General features: G+C 30.0%; 2 protein-coding genes across 2 annotated transcripts; one reads left to right on the top strand and one right to left on the bottom strand.

Moving 5' to 3' along the window:
* Positions 1-1,100: 1,100 nt before the first annotated feature.
* LOC108780019 (uncharacterized) lies at positions 1,101-2,607 on the top strand. Its single transcript, XM_018547589.1, has one exon. It carries the CDS (start codon positions 1,101-1,103, stop codon positions 2,412-2,414), a length of 1,314 nt encoding a protein of 437 aa, XP_018403091.1. The 3' UTR covers positions 2,415-2,607.
* Positions 2,608-3,664: 1,057 nt separating this feature from the next.
* On the bottom strand, positions 3,665-16,113 carry LOC108780020 (Alkaline phosphatase 4). Its single transcript, XM_018547591.1, has 8 exons — positions 16,065-16,113; positions 13,985-14,205; positions 13,051-13,243; positions 10,672-10,838; positions 7,858-8,184; positions 5,703-6,126; positions 4,483-4,673; positions 3,665-3,732 (listed from the first exon to the last, which is right to left on the bottom strand). The coding sequence occupies exons 2-8, from the start codon at positions 14,201-14,203 to the stop codon at positions 3,727-3,729; spliced, it is 1,527 nt and encodes a 508-aa protein (XP_018403093.1). The 5' UTR covers positions 14,204-14,205; positions 16,065-16,113; the 3' UTR covers positions 3,665-3,726.
* Between the last annotated feature and the right edge of the window lie 289 nt (positions 16,114-16,402).

Here is a 16,402-nt window from a genome sequence, read left to right as displayed (position 1 = left end):
ATTCAAATAATCTCGGTAACATCAGTGATACTATTATTAACACAGCGCTCTTTGCGTTGTATATAATATTTTTTTAAATATCGAATAATCGTGGCTACTAAAACGTAAAGAATTTATGAAGGTAAGTATTTAAATTTTTTATAATTTATTACGCTCATTATTATCTTATTAGAATTTATTTCATTAAATATACGGAGAGTAGTTCATTTGAAATTATAAATGAATGAATCCTCGTTCCACAATAATGGCGCAATGTACGGTTGAATGCAGTATGCTAAATTGGGAGATAATTGTCTTCTCTTTTCGATAGATATACGATAGGTCATTAAACGCAAGTAGAATCCGTCGCGGTTGGATTTAATTATTAGCGTTTGTGGTATACATTGGTTTGTTAATTACGATGCGTATGAGCTCCGTATTGTAATATTCTAAAATAATGGTTTACACGTGTTCTTTGACGAAACGCAGTTATGTAACTAATCGGGTTCGTGCTTGAAACACTAAAATACTCGTACGCGTAACATCGATATATTATGTAATAATCCTCATAATAGTCCTCGAATAAATATAATGATTTTAATTGTATAAGCCATTTTTCATCTTTCACAATTGACCCGCAGAACACAAATCGGTAACATATAATTTCCTACTTAACAATGAAACTATTATATACAATATGTGTTATATTATGTGTTTTATTACTGGGAAATTATATTGATGTATAATATTATCGTCAGTTTGTGTTTTGCGGAGAAGTATTAATATATTTTAATATCTCAATTTCATGGTATTAACGTAAGTATTAACATAATGCGATCGTTTAATACAGTTAAAATAAATTATAGTTCCATTTGCTCATAAAAATCTACAACAGTTCGTTGCATTTATTTTGTTTTGTTGTTTCAGTTTTAACAATGGGTCGCAGAAAAAGAAATCCGAAAAGAATCTTTGTTACTGAAAAAATTTGCGAGAGAAAGGTAGCAGAAAAATTGAATTTCGACGAAAAAGAGGCGATAGAGGAACAAAAAGAAGAAAATCTTTCTATCAACGAAGTCGCGATCGATGTTTATTCACGTTTGAAATTGCCACTTGTGTACCCGATGCAACATCGATCGTTGGACGACAGCGACGAAGAGGACACTGTTGAGCTGAACTTTTGGCCGCGTTTTGTCTTCGTATCGAACCTGTGTCTGATCTGCATGGAACGATCGCAGGAAACCTGTAAATCTTGTGGCATGGTTTCTTACTGCACCGTCAGCCATATGAAGCAGGACCGACCGAAGCATCGCGGCCTGTGCAAAGTTCTCACCGAAGTCTGTCAGATCGAAGGTGGCTTATCGTTACTGTCGGAACTCAATGCAGATGATTATCGGGTTTATCGGTTGAAATTGATCGAGATAGTGCAGTTTCATTTGGACAGGCCTCTTCAGCTCTGGGAAAAGGAGATCCTCCTCTATCCCCGCGTTTGTTGCAATTGTCATCGCTTCTCAATGACTTTAAAATGTTGCTCGGTATGCGGAATTGGCATATTTTGCGAGAATCATGATGACGGGCATGAAGAATGGTGTCGCGAGTTTCAGGTATTTCGTAGAGTGCTATTCATGCAGCACAAAAACGGTTACATAGAACCTGAGATTCCGGATACCTTTCAGAAAGAACCGCTTCATTTGCCGGACAATTTTGATCTGTTAGTAGCACAACTTTACAGCCGCTCGACATATTATTGCAATATGGATTGCTATACGTACTGCAGCCTCTTTCATATATCGTCCATTCCATTGACGACTTTGTATTCCATGCAAATTTCTTGTGAGAATTGGAAAAGTATCGACACCTTCGTGATTCACGTAATAGGTGCTGAGTTTCAGTATGAATGTATAAATCTGCACGTGTGGGAGAAACTCTTTCTGCACCTCCTCCCAAATTTAAAGCATCTTAAATTGATGTTCGTTGGTCCGGAACTGAGTCTGCCGACGGCGCCGTTGGACTTATTAACCGCTATGAAGATGTGTTCGTTGTGTAAATCATCTAATCGACGAGTAAAAGTCTCGTTCCATCCTAAACAATTTTATCACGATTTCTGTCGCTCCAAACAATTTATAGAACCGAATCTCGTGTGCCTCTTTAACCCGGGTCTTTATCGGGAAACAGGTTTTGAAGGCAGAGATACGTGGCCGGAAACGATACGAGAATTCTGTAAAATAAAAGTTCCCGTGTGTGTGACATCTTACACGAAGCAGGAAATTCCACGAGAGATGATCAGAATAAAATCGATCGCTGATGTAGAAACGATCTTAGAGCCACGAAAAAATCCGTTCGCTTCGATCAAACCTGATAGAAATTTCGTTAGTGACGATACAGTGCCACTTATCTATAAAAATTATTATCTCGCTATTGTTAAAGGAAAATCATAATAATTTCGAAGAGATTTTCTTTCGAAGTCACTTTATATTTAATTCCGCACGAGTATTTTTCTGAAGTACTTTACATTTGAAATATTGTTTTATATCTCTTAATTTCTAGTATTAGAGCAAGAGCACTGTAGGCAAACCGTTCCAATGCATGATTATACAATATTATACATTGCCAAGGACTTTCCATAAATGACAGAACAGTTGGTCGACACTTTGTCATGTGTTCTTGCTTTTACATTTAATTTATATGCAAATGTTATATAAATGAAATTTTAAAGAGATTATTATATAATAATATGACAAACAAAATTGGCGAGTTGCCAAATTTGATGTATATTATAATATACAATTATTTTTTTGTTATTATATTAGTCTTTAGTTTAAATTATAAATTAAATTAATACTTGAAATATATTTTTTGTCTTTTAATTTTTACAACTAGGGCAAAAACAGACAATAAATAAAGTATCGATCAAATTCATGTGCATGATTATACACATTGCCAAGAACTTTCAATATATGAACAGTTGGTCGGACACTTTGTTTAACATGTGCTCTTACTTTACTTGCTTTTACTTTAATTTATACACAAATATTACAAATGTGAAATTTTAAAGAGATTACTATATACTGTGGCAACCCTAAAGTTAACGAGTTATCAAATTTAAGGTATATTATTATATACAATAATTTTTGTTATTGTATTGTGGTCTTTATTTCAAATTAGGAATTAAATAATATTTGAAGTCTAGTAAATAATTTATTGTCTCGCTTATATGTATAATTATAGCGTAAAATGTACAAATAATATAATAAGGAACTTTATTCTATCCATAATTATATTATAATTTACATATAATTGCATGACATTCAAGTCAGAAATTGTTCTATCAATTTGTAACAAAATACTATGATATAATGCGCTAGTATATATACAGGTTTACATTTATTTTATATAAGTAACATGTTAAAGTACATAAAAAATTATTTTTTTTACATTTCAAAGGATGATTTTCTATATTATAGCAGCTTATACTTATTTTATATGTATTTATTGTATAAAATCTCACTAAAAGTTTTAGAATTTTATTCTTGATTATTCAATAGCAATATTAATTTTATTTGAAACATGGCAATATATATTATATTACATTACCATATTACATATTACATTACCATATCATATTATTTTTATATTAAAAGACATATGGTTATTAGCACTTTCCATCATCATATCAAAATCCTGTTAACTTGTGTTTAATGTGCGGATTATGTCACCAAAGTTTCTCCATGTTTGAAATTAAATTCGTCATCATTGCTGCAATAATTCAAAAAATCATCGTGTTACTTGTGTTAATATCAAAACCGCAATCTATAATCATGATTATTTGTTGAATTCTATAAACATTAGAATAAATAAAATTAGACAATAATGTATTATCAAAATGTAATTACATAAGAAACAGTGAAATTGTAAAGAGATTACAGAAAAAAATTATGTGCGATATCTGTGATCACAACTTATTTAGTCTATTATAAAAGTCGTACATGTGCACCACAAAAGAAATCTTACCACGCTATATCATATCGCTTATTGCTACAACACAAATAAATGATATAAATAAAAAAAAAAGTTTTCTAGAAAAAAAAGTTTAAATATTTTAAATTAGTAAAATTTGTAATATTAATTTTAAAACGAAACTTGAGTAACATACTGAGGAATAAAAATATGTTCTTTCAAAATATGTTGTCTTTTTTTATTCATATTTCTAATATTTCCAATTTCTTGCAAGCGACTAAAAAAATTACATTTTTTGAGTTGTGCTGTTGTTGTAGCAAATAAGCGATATAGAAAAATATACAATTAGAATATATCTCAGTAAAAGTACAAGGAAACAATATTTATTTAATTTTATTTGTATTTAAATGTATAATATTTGTATCAATTACTCGAGATAAATTCTTTTCGCGGCGCATTATTGTTAATTTGACTATAAAAGGAAACTATGTATAATAATATTTATCACAGCCGTATAAAGATCGCCGTAAACAGGAAAGTTATTATTACCGCAGACGATACGGTGCTTTGTCCAGCTGAATTTTTCCTGTTGTTTGGCGATGGCATATTAATGTCGTAAAAATAACGATGGTAAGCATTGTCACAGTGAGACGGCCAGTCTTTAAAACATGCCGCGTACGCCACGGCGTGAGCAATATAATTTTGCTCAAAAGTACCTCGGAACAAGTGCGAATAGGGGCCTGCAAAAGATTATTATTTATAAGATACCAAAAGAGCATCAATTAATTATTAAATTGTTAATCAATTTAATTCGTGATAGTACTGCAGTAGTTTATTAGAGTTGCGCGGAAAGAAATGTATTAACAGTAAACGAGTATTTAGCCGACAGCAGCGTAATTAAAAATAATCTTGTTAATTCAACAATATTAATGAAACAAATATGTCATGCTCTTAATAAAATATTATTAATTTCATTAATATTCCTAGCAAACATAAATATAATTTAATGAAGAAATTGAACTAAAGTTTAATTTAAACAAATCCAAATTAATTAATAATATAATTTTATTTTTATTTAAAAAATGACAAACGCTTAGAAATGTTTCAAACTTAACTTAGTCCTCGTCGGCCGTAAAAATATTATAAAGTTCATAAATATATCTATAAGAGATTAAATTTAAAAAAATTCAGTTTTGCAATGTTTATAATTTAAGTTATTGATGCACTGTCAAATATGATTCTTTTAAATCATTTAAGTTTAATTATATACTTATTCATGATTCAATATTGTAATTTTTCTATGGAGGACTAAGTTATGTATCTTTGAAACGTCTCGTGAGTGTTTTTTATCATTTTTAATTTGAATAAAATTATATTAATAGTAAATTATATTAATAAATTATTTAAGTTGAGCTCGTTTAAATTTTTATCTCCAATTTTTTTATTGCTTTGCGTACACAAAACAAGCAATTATTTCATTAATTTGGATGCTATAGATATAATTGCTATACAAATATACATGTTTTTATATTTATATTATTTATGTTATATTTAAGTTACATTCGGTATTTGCTAGCTGGACTGTCGTTGAATTAATAAGACTATTAATTAGATTGCTATTGTGACTAATACTTCTAATCACTAATGTATCATTATTTTTTCCTGTGCAAAATAAACTATTTTATATTTTCTCGTTCTTTCTTTAACAAGCATGAATGTTATGTTGTTAATAGGAGTTACAATGTAACACGAAAAATTGCGTTTTTTACCGGAGGCATAAACTCCGACGTCTTCTCCGCCGTGAGACTCGTCTTTGAGAAATTTGCCAGCGAAGTGCCTGTAGAAGGGTTCATCGCGAGTTGGATCATCCTCGACTTTTCTCCAAGTTTCGTTAACGTTTTTGGTATCATTTCTTCGATGATAGAAGAATCCTGGTCCGTTAGCATAGGAGAGCGTCTCGTAGGGTATCTGGCTAGGTTTTCTGTTGCCAAAACCGAGAATGTCGTTGCCCCTCATGGGATATCCGTTCAGCGTGAACGAATGCGAGTGATCAGCTGTGACGATGATTAACGTTTCCTCCATATTTAACAACCGTTGAGCTACCTTAACTGCCTCGTCGAGTTCGTACAACTCCCGCAGTGCTAATTTCGCCCAGTTACCGTGATGAGCTATATCAATTTTGCCACTTTCAACCTGAAAAATTGAAAACAAGTTAAAGAAAATGAAACCTCTCAGTTCACTGTTAACTGTTCAACTCTATTCTGTATGTTTTGTCATGTTTGCATCGAATATTGTGTAAAAAAATTGAAATTAAAATTAAACATATAAATTTTTTCAATTAAAGTACGAGACATTAAGAAATATAATAGTAACATGCAAATGTATGTATCTTTATATTAATAAAGAAGTTATATATGTATATTATATATACTAAAAAAAAATTGCATCACGTAACTGCAATAAAATAAATAAATGAATAAAAAGTCATATTCGGTTAGACAAGTCTTGATGCCTAATAATAATATATTGTATTCATTTTAATAATTTTAAACAAATTACGCACCAATTATTTGTCTGTCGTGAAATACAATTTTAGACTGAAGCTGGGTGTGATTTGTGATATTGCGTACTCCAGCTTCAGTCTAAACTATGTTTCAAGACCGATAAATAATTAGCACGTAGTTTGTTTGTACCAGAAATTGTAAAAATTCACTGGAAGAAAGTCTGGTTGCTTTAATTGGAATTTTGGTTAAAAATGGACAGATTAAAATTTTCTGGTTAAATCTATTATAATTGTACTTGACATAACACTAGAATTGTGATTAAGATGATCAAAATTATTTGATTCATTTATTTACAATTAGAAATTTTTCTCGTTGTACAATATACAAATAATAACATAGGATTAATGTTCCGATTTTGGATTATTCTTTATGATTCTTTGACATTAGAACAAGATTGCACGGCGTTTTCGAATTATGCACTCAAATAACACGACCTCGAGGTATATTCGTGGGAAGATGAAGATGGACTAAGAACACATTATACGAAAATAGTCATCAACGTAATTTGCATAAGAATCACATCACCGTCTGAATTTCTTGATGTGTCTCGATTTCGTTTTATTAATGTCATTTTAATATTCATCAGGTACATTAATGCATAATGTTCGTTCTGCGTAGCACTCGGTGTTACTTACATCGGTATAAATATTCAATGTCGTTTAGCAGCGATTACACTGTTCAATAAAACAGATGCATAAGAATGAAGGTGATAGTTTTTTGTTTGCTAGATATGATCTCATTTAGTAAATAAGTATGTTTTAGTTTATGTTAATTTTTATATTTTTGACTATATATATTTTACGTTTTACTTTTTACTAGAATAATTATGAAGAAACACGTATGCCGGTGATTTATTATAAGTGCATTAGGGCTAAACAGGTATTTGACATGTTTCAGCCTTGTCTTATCTATATATTTAATTCCTTTTACGTCAAAAACAGTTTATCGACTAATGTTATTATATTACATGTTTATCATACAAAGCAAACAAATATGGTTATGAATTCATTTTGACACGTGTCATAATACCTCGCTATTGAATTAACATTTTATGGTATATTCCGATATTAATTATACGTATGTAATGTACAAATAGATTCCGTATAGAAGTAAGAACAATTCAACAAAAATATCATTGCAAAAATATCTGTAAGATACTCTTGAAGTTGAGTCTTTTCGAGGAACGTCTTTTCCACTTGGCAGCTCAGTGATTAGGGAACTTCAATTATTCTCGATATTTTTGTATTAAGATTTTCGTCTTTAATTACTTTAAGAATATGTCAGAGGATATGCAGTAGAGGTGGAACAAACACAACCTGTATAAAGAATTAAAAAAAATTTACAGATTAATATTACTGACCATTAGCAGAAATCCATTTTTGTTCTTCTTCAACAGTCTTATGGCTTGTGTTGTCATATTCGCTAGCGAAGGTATCTCATCGTCTTTTACAGCGTGGTAAGGCATGTGACTAGGCGAGAAAACACCGAGGATGTGCGATGTGTTGCTTATATCAATAGACATGAGGTCATATGTGTTGGTGACAACCCTGCCCTTAGGATGATTTTCTTGCCATTCATTTGCTAAGTTTCTACCATCAGCTCGCACACAGGAACTGGACTCGTCAAACTTTTTCAGAGGCATTTTCACGTCCATACCCATTTCACTTAATCCTCCACCCATGATAACCTTCCAAAAGATACGGTTTTAACATTAAATTCAAATTATAGTGAATTATTTTAGGCAAAAAACATGTTACAGATTTACAAAACACAAATAAAGGATATTATCATATTTTATATTGTCGACATTTTTAATTATAATAACAAATTATTTTTTTTAACACAATACTAATAATATTTTTTAATAATTTTCAACGATACTAACAAAGGAACGATCGGAACTGTCCCTCACTGATTTCGATGCGCTTTAGATATGTTGTAGACTATAGAGCATCAAAAAATATTCGACACATATTTCTTTATAGCGGTTTATCTCGAGGTTTAGGGGGTGACACACCTCCTAAAAAAATGTATTTTTTCGTTTTCGAATATCTTCGAAACTATGCCGCGTATGAAAAAATGTTTTATACAAAAGTTTTATAGTGTTGTATTTTATATATCTATACAATAGTGTGTCCATTTTTTTAAAATGGTGGTGAGATTAATTAAAAAATTTGATTTAAAATTTGTTGAAAACAAAAAATCTATTTTTTTCGAGGAGTGCTTTATCCTCTAAATCTTGAGATAAACCGCTATAAAAAAATATTTTTAGGTCGAATATTTTTTGATGGTCTACATATCCAAAGCACATTGACATCGGTGAGAACAGCTTCGGGGTATGTTAAGTTAGCACCCCAACTATAGTACTCAGGAGTTCTGATTAGAGTTCCCACTTCCTTTTGATGAGACGAAGAGTTCCCTATAGTTAATAACAAGAGTTCCGCTCAATAAACATTTTTTTTACATTTTTTAAAAATGGGGTGCTAACTTTTTATCGAATTTCGAGGTGGAATAGAGTTCTGAGCGGCTTAATAGCTTCAATTTGCGATTACCTAGAGTTCCTAATATGTAAAAAAAATTTTCCAATATTAAAAAAAAAATTAAAGATTTTTGAAAAATTAATTTTTAGACACAATAGTTCTGATGATAATTCCTGCTTCTTTTTGACGATACGAAGAGTTCTCTATGATTTTTAATGACATATGCGCTTAATAATTATTTTTTAATAATTTTTTTTAAATGGGGTGCTAACTTTTTAACGAAATTCAAGGTCGCATAGTTCTGATGAGCTTAACAGGACTATTTTGTGAATACCTAGAGTTCTTGATACATAAAAAACATTTTTGAAGAATAATATAATTTTTAAGAAATAGTAGAAATCTTTGAAAAATTTTTTGAGAGTACCGAGTAGTTCTGAGTAGCGTTTCTTACAGTTCTCGACGAGTTCTATCGAAAACTGTAAGGTGAAAAAGCGATTGGATCAACGGTTTGCAAGATACAACGACATTTGTCGGAAGATCAACAATTTTTAGAGTGAGTATATCTAGGAAACCGTTGGTCCAATCGCTTTGAGCCCTGATACTTTTCGACAGAACGCGCCGAGAACTGTCCAGAACTCCGACTAGAACTACTCGGTACTCCCAAAAAATTTTGACTTTAATTTTTTTCTAAGTCCCACGTCGGAAAATTTTTTGGGAGTACCGAGTAGTTTTGATCGGAGTTCTGGACAGGTCTCGGCGAGTTCTATCGAAAAATATCAGGGCTCAAAGCGATTGGACTAATGGTTTCCTAGATATACTCACTCTAAAAATTGTTGATCTTCTGACAAATGTCGCTGTATCTTGCAAACTGTTGGTCCAATCGCTTTTTCACCTTACAGTTTTCGATAGAACTCGTCGAGAACTGTAAGAAACGCTACTCAGAACTACTTGGTACTCTCAAAAAATTTTTCAAAGATTTCTACTATTTTTTAAAAATTTTATTGTTCTTCAAAAATGTTTTTTATGTATCAAGAACTCTAGGTATTCACAAAATAGTCCTGTTAAGCTCATCAGAACTATGCGACCTTGAATTTCGTTAAAAAGTTAGCATCCCATTTAAAAAAAATTATTAAAAAGTGATTATTAAGTGCATATGTCATTAAAAATCATAGAGAACTCTTCGTATCGTCAAAAAGTAGCAGGAATTATCATCAGAACTATTGTATCTAAAAATTAATTCTTCATAAATTTTTAATTTTTTTTTAATATTGGAAAATTTTTTTTACGTATCAGGAACTCTAGGCAATCGCAAATTGAAGCTATTAAGCCGCTCAGAACTATTCCACCTTGAAATTCGATAAAAAGTTAGCACCCCATTTTTAAAAATGTAAAAAAAATGTTTATTGAGCGGAACTCTTGTTATTAACTTATAGGGAACTCTTCGTCTCGTCAAAAGGAAGTGGGAACTCTAATCAGAACTCCTGAATACTATAGTTGGGATGCTAACTTTACCCACAACTTCGACCGTTCCCTTGTAAGTAGTATTTATTATCATATCCTTTTATTATTATCATGTTTTATTATATATCTATTACACATAAATTTTATTATTGTATTTGCTATTAATCTGCTAGATTTGAAACTATACTGATTTCTTTTTACGAATGCAAGAATGTGCATATGCAATGCATTACCTTAAACTGATTGCCTGGTTCATTATGAATAAGTTGTCTCGCGATGTCTTTGACGCAATGTCGCTGTTTCTTTGGTATCGCGCTATCACATTCCCAATCTCGATGATTAATGTGCGCGTAAAGTCCCGCGGGAGTGGCATGGGTGATACGGGTGGTGGTAACAAATCCTGTTAATTAATCGTGCAGGAATTATTTGTTGGTTAATAATCTTTTGAACAATGATAATAATTCCAATTCATCAATTTCATAGACCAGGATATTAAATAACCAAACAGTATAAAATAATCATGTTAATATCAAACCGGTGTTAAAGTACCTTGAAAATGATTATTAAAACTCATTTTTTAATTAGTTATTATTGATTTAATGTCATTTTGATATCATTGTGACCAGTTTTTCTGTTTGGAGATATAAGGTGTGGGGATAATACATAATTTGAGGATACAAAATGTTGTAAAGAATATAAAATATATTAGACATAAAATATGCGATATTACTATTATTACTAAAAATACATTACGTTGTAATTTATAAAGACACCTTATTCTATATTTTAATATCCTCTGATTGTATGCCGATGCTATAATTTATTTATGCACAGTAACATATAACGGAAAAATGACCACTGAAGGTCAAGATGCAACGAATGCGTTAAATACTAATCGGCAAGATATATAAAAAGTTTCCATTATTTTGCCAAAGTAGAAATCAGTCACGGCTGACCGAATGTCCGCGACACGGTAGAAGGTCGGCTTATGACCTTCTCGTTTATTGAGTATACTTTCACTGTGTATGATTTCAACGAGGTCTACTCACCACTAACACTTCTGTTAATGAAATAGCCGATCACGCGTGACACGTGTTCTCTACAAGATTGATACTTATAATCGCGCGTATACATATATCACGGGGTACAAATCATATTCGAGAGCGTGCCGCGTCTAAAAATATCTTTAACCCTAGAACATTATCGATATTGGATGATATATAATATTGCTAAATTTTATGTCTGAGGAAATAGGTTACGTAATTTAATATAACATAAGATTTTCATGTTATATTTCACACTTCTCTCTCTCTCTGATGACAAAATATTTATCTAAACTTTTATATATAAACACAAATAATCTAATTATCAATTTATGCCTTTTTACTACTGTTTGAAAAAGTTTGGTTACGTGAAAGTAGAGAACTAAATGTTTATTTTATTAATCTTCAAAAAGAAATAGTATTAAATAGTATCAAATGTATATAAATAACATTTTTCAGTTGTAAGATTAATTTTGAATTAATATTATTTCAATTTGGAGGGGAATATGTTTATATTTATTATAAATTATAATTAAATGTGAAATGCGTATTATCAAATCATTACGCAATGTAAACATGCATACAAGATGAATAAATTATATATTGACAAGAAAATTTATAAAGTTATTAAATAATTGGAATAATGTTTTTAGCAGTATACATATATTGTACAATACATTGAGAAAAGATACTCTAAATTTAAATAAATATTTATTTTAAATACTATATCTATTATATAACTAAACATTTACTTACAATAAATAAATATTTACTTATAATAATAAAAAGAAATTATTATTAAATAAAATTAATGTTTTTTGTACTAAATAAATATATCTTTACATTCAATAAATATTTATTGTTTATGATATTTTTTTCTCAGTGTATATACCGCTAAAGCTAACACATTATATCTGTGTAATGTATAATAATTATGCGTATAACTGATCGCACGAGCTTATCGTATATGTTATACAGTAAAAACTGATAGGGATTTATTATTTCAATGTCACATTGTGTAAAGAATTTACTTAGTCAATAGATTAATCGACAGCAATCGGCGGTGCATGAGAGATTTCTTCTGATCGATTTTTATTTTCTGAGAAATATTTGTAATACTTATATATATTTATAAACAGCAATCTGTGCCAAGGTTTGATCTCGCTGTGTTATCGATCATGCTTCCTATTTGAAATTTGTTGGTTGAATAAAGTTTCGAACGATTAATAGCAGCTTTACTATTAGGTCGAGATTTAAATTAGCTTCTTAGTTAATTAGATTCTTAATTAGCTCGAGATTTCTTTCCTGATGTGATTGCTTATAATTTAGGCAAAGTATTCAATTATAAAAACTTCCTCGCCTAAAATTGCTTTTTTATAGCTCCATAAATAATTTTAAACTTCGTAAATAATTCTAAAAATGATTTTAAAGAAGTCGTATAGTAGGAGTAAATCTTGAAAAAAATAATTTATGTAAAATTAAAATGTCCGGACAATTTAATATCTTTTACTATTAAAACTTTTGTAGGATTAAGACAGAAAAGATTTTGTTATCTTTGAAAGCTCTTACCAGTGTCCATGCCGGATTGCTGCGCCCAATCGGCTACTGTGGTCAGTTTGCTTAATTCGTTTAGTTGTTCGTCGCACTTACTAACTTGAGCTCTGGCATCCAATCCAACCATCCTGTATTTAGTTTTTACACCAGAAAATATAGCAGTAGCCGTCCCCGCGGAATCTGGTACTTGCTTGTCTACATTGTAAGTCTATAAATGAAAATTGTGATAATTGTGAAATATTTGCATAATTATTTAATATTGGATTGGAGAAAAAGTCCTTTTACATATATAATGATCCTCCCCTAGCCCTTTCTTAAGTTTTGTTCATTTTTAACGAAGATATAAAATAAAGATTCGTTTATATATATAATATGTAAAAAGACTTTTTCCCTAACCCAATATGTGATATAATTTTGATAACTGATAATGAGATTTGATCTAAGGACATAATCTTTCGAATATACATTATCGGCAATTTTAATTAAAATTGTCGGAACACGAAGTTTTAAATTATTGATTGCAATGAACATTACATTATCATTTCCGGTGTGATAAATATAAAAGCACAATATAAGTCAATGAATGATAGTATTCAACAGAAAAAGGAGCTTTGCAACTGTTGTAAAATTTTTTACATGATTGATCTTGTTCTTGGTTCCTCACTGAATCTAAATATACAAATCAATCAAATATTAAGGAATTTTACAACAGTTGCAAAGTTGCTTTTTCTACTGAACACAGCTATTATTCGTGTTTGGCGAACGATTAGAAGATCGACGGGGATTAATTGTAATGCAAACATCGTGTTTGTCGTATTTTCTCGTCGAGAATAGAACGCGGCGTCCTTATCAAAGGTGCGGAATTAAGCGGCTTAACGTGACGGGATTTCCAAATATCGTCGCGCCTCGCGAGACCACCGTTGAGATTGAAGGCAATTTGAATGTCTACCTTGGCGAGGGCGGTGTTGGGGAACTTCTCGAATGCGAGTTGATATTCTTCACCGCTCTGACCATTGAGCTGACCTACATAGATTCGACCGGACGTGATGGTAGATAGGCCCATACCGTCCCCAATAAAGATGATCACATTTTTTGCACGATTTTCATTCTTCTGCTCCGTCAGGATTTTGTGCAGGGTTTCTTGACCAGATTTTAGCCAGAAGGACATATCTGAGAAAAGACCAAAATTTAGCTTTGTTGCTAAAGAATATTATCGTTTGATCATGAGAAGACGGTTTGAACGGAATTAAGATTCAAATGCAAATTAAAAAATATTAAAGAGATGAGGAAAGGAAAGAGACTTGAGACAATAATTAGAAGACTTTAGACTATATCGATTCTTACTTCAAAATTGGTACAATATAACACATTTCTCTGAAAAGGGGAAAAATGATTTTTCAATTTGATAGAAGATTATTGACTATATAATCAAGTATTGTAATCGGTAAAAAGGATATATTTTTAACATAATTAAATATAATTTTTATTTTGTAATTCTTGAGAAACTATTCTTTTTGAGTTATGATGACTTTGACAATTTTTATAAAGTTAAGACTCCCGAGTACTCACCTCAGTTATATTAAATCATGATGTAATAAACGAGAAATGTATCATAATCGATATTAATTTTCTTGCATGCTATTTGTAAATAAAGAGAATTTGGATGAAAGAAAATGTTGAGATCGTTTTAAAACATTTGTAAAAATGAACCGAAATTATCCTTATTTCTCCTGACAATCAGTAAATATTCAAAAAAGATTTGTGAAGTGAAAATAGGCTATACATGCGCAGTGAGTAAACAGTAAACATATTACGCAACTATATTTACTAATTATTAGGAAAAGTAAACATTTAGACCCATTTTTACAAGTGTTTTAAAACGATTTCAACATTTTGTTTTGTTCAAATTCTCTTTATTTACAAATGGCATGCAAAAAAATCAACGTATCATTTCTTATTTATAATGTTGTGGTTCAATATGGCTGAGGTGACTATTCAGGGGTGTTAAGTTATATAGTTTACTTTTTAATGATTTATTTATAAGGTAATGTGTTTATCTAACTTATTCATGGTAATAACTTCAAAATCATGTTTTGCAAATTGTATCACTTTTAAAGTAAGAAAATAATGTTATAAGTTCCTATATGGAAAGAACGATTTGCTGAAATGTTAAAAAATTTAACTAAATACAGATATGAAAATAATTTTGTTGAAACATAAAGTAATTATGTAAAATGCTAATGTTGATGACAATGCTGAAAAAAATTTAATATTTTACAATTTGAATGCCCTACATAGTTATATTTGATATTCCAAAGAAAATTATTTTCAGGTCTAGTCAAATTTTTAGATATTTTAGCAAAATCATCTTTTTCGGGTAGTGATTTATTATCTGAAGTTTTATTTACGATTACACAATATATGTATGTAAAAAAAATAAAGTAAAATTTGATTAAAATTGATGATATTAAGCAACATAATTAAGTTTTAGATATTTATATCATGTGCTTATTGATTTCCTGAAGCATTAAAGAATAAGATTTAGAAATCAAGATAGTTAATATCGTTATCAATGAACAATTTTGTATTGCCACAGTTATTTTGTGATATATCGACATTGATATATAACTTGCTCTTATAACAGCTTGTTATGTAACAAAGCAACATCCATAAATAAAAATTTCAGACATTCAGTATCGATAATGATCGAGTGAATTTTGTAGGACGGTTATCTTATCAACTTCCCGTGATAAGACAAAATTTATATAAATGTGATTTGAATGAAAAGCAATCTACTTTTTTGTACAGATCTCTCAATGAATGATGCGTATGCTATTTTTGAAACTTAATCTTTATATATATTTATTATATATATTTTGAACTTGTAATGTATTTATGATTATTAACATCAAACTATGAAAAATTTGGAGAATGTAAAATTTTTAATTCATGTACTATTTATTTAAGAACTTTGGGACCTAATTCGAACATACGTCAATTATTTTATAATATAACAGTTTATAACAAACCTTCATAATCCGTTGATCCTTTACGTAGTGCTTCGGAATGTTGAAGAAATGCTGCGATGCAAAATAATAGTGTGTAGCACTTCATTGTGAATGTTTATTGTCTGCAATATGTGAAATAAAAAATCAACATTATTATTTAGAAAATTATTTATTTTTTGTATCTCAGTGATGAATAAAATTATATTTATTATTTTATTATAAAAGTTACAAAATTCTCGTTAAAAGTTAAAAATGTAGGTTCAATGTTTATGTTATATTATTTTAACGGTATATATTTATTTGTTGCTTTAGTAATTTTGTTATTCAACGATGCACATTTCCTATTCTTCGCTTACTGT

This window comes from Cyphomyrmex costatus, unplaced genomic scaffold (genome assembly GCF_001594065.2).
Source record: "Cyphomyrmex costatus isolate MS0001 unplaced genomic scaffold, Ccosl1.0 scaffold664, whole genome shotgun sequence".
NCBI classification, from domain to species: Eukaryota; Metazoa; Arthropoda; class Insecta; order Hymenoptera; family Formicidae; genus Cyphomyrmex; species Cyphomyrmex costatus.
This window is presented reverse-complemented; position numbering and strand designations above follow the sequence as displayed.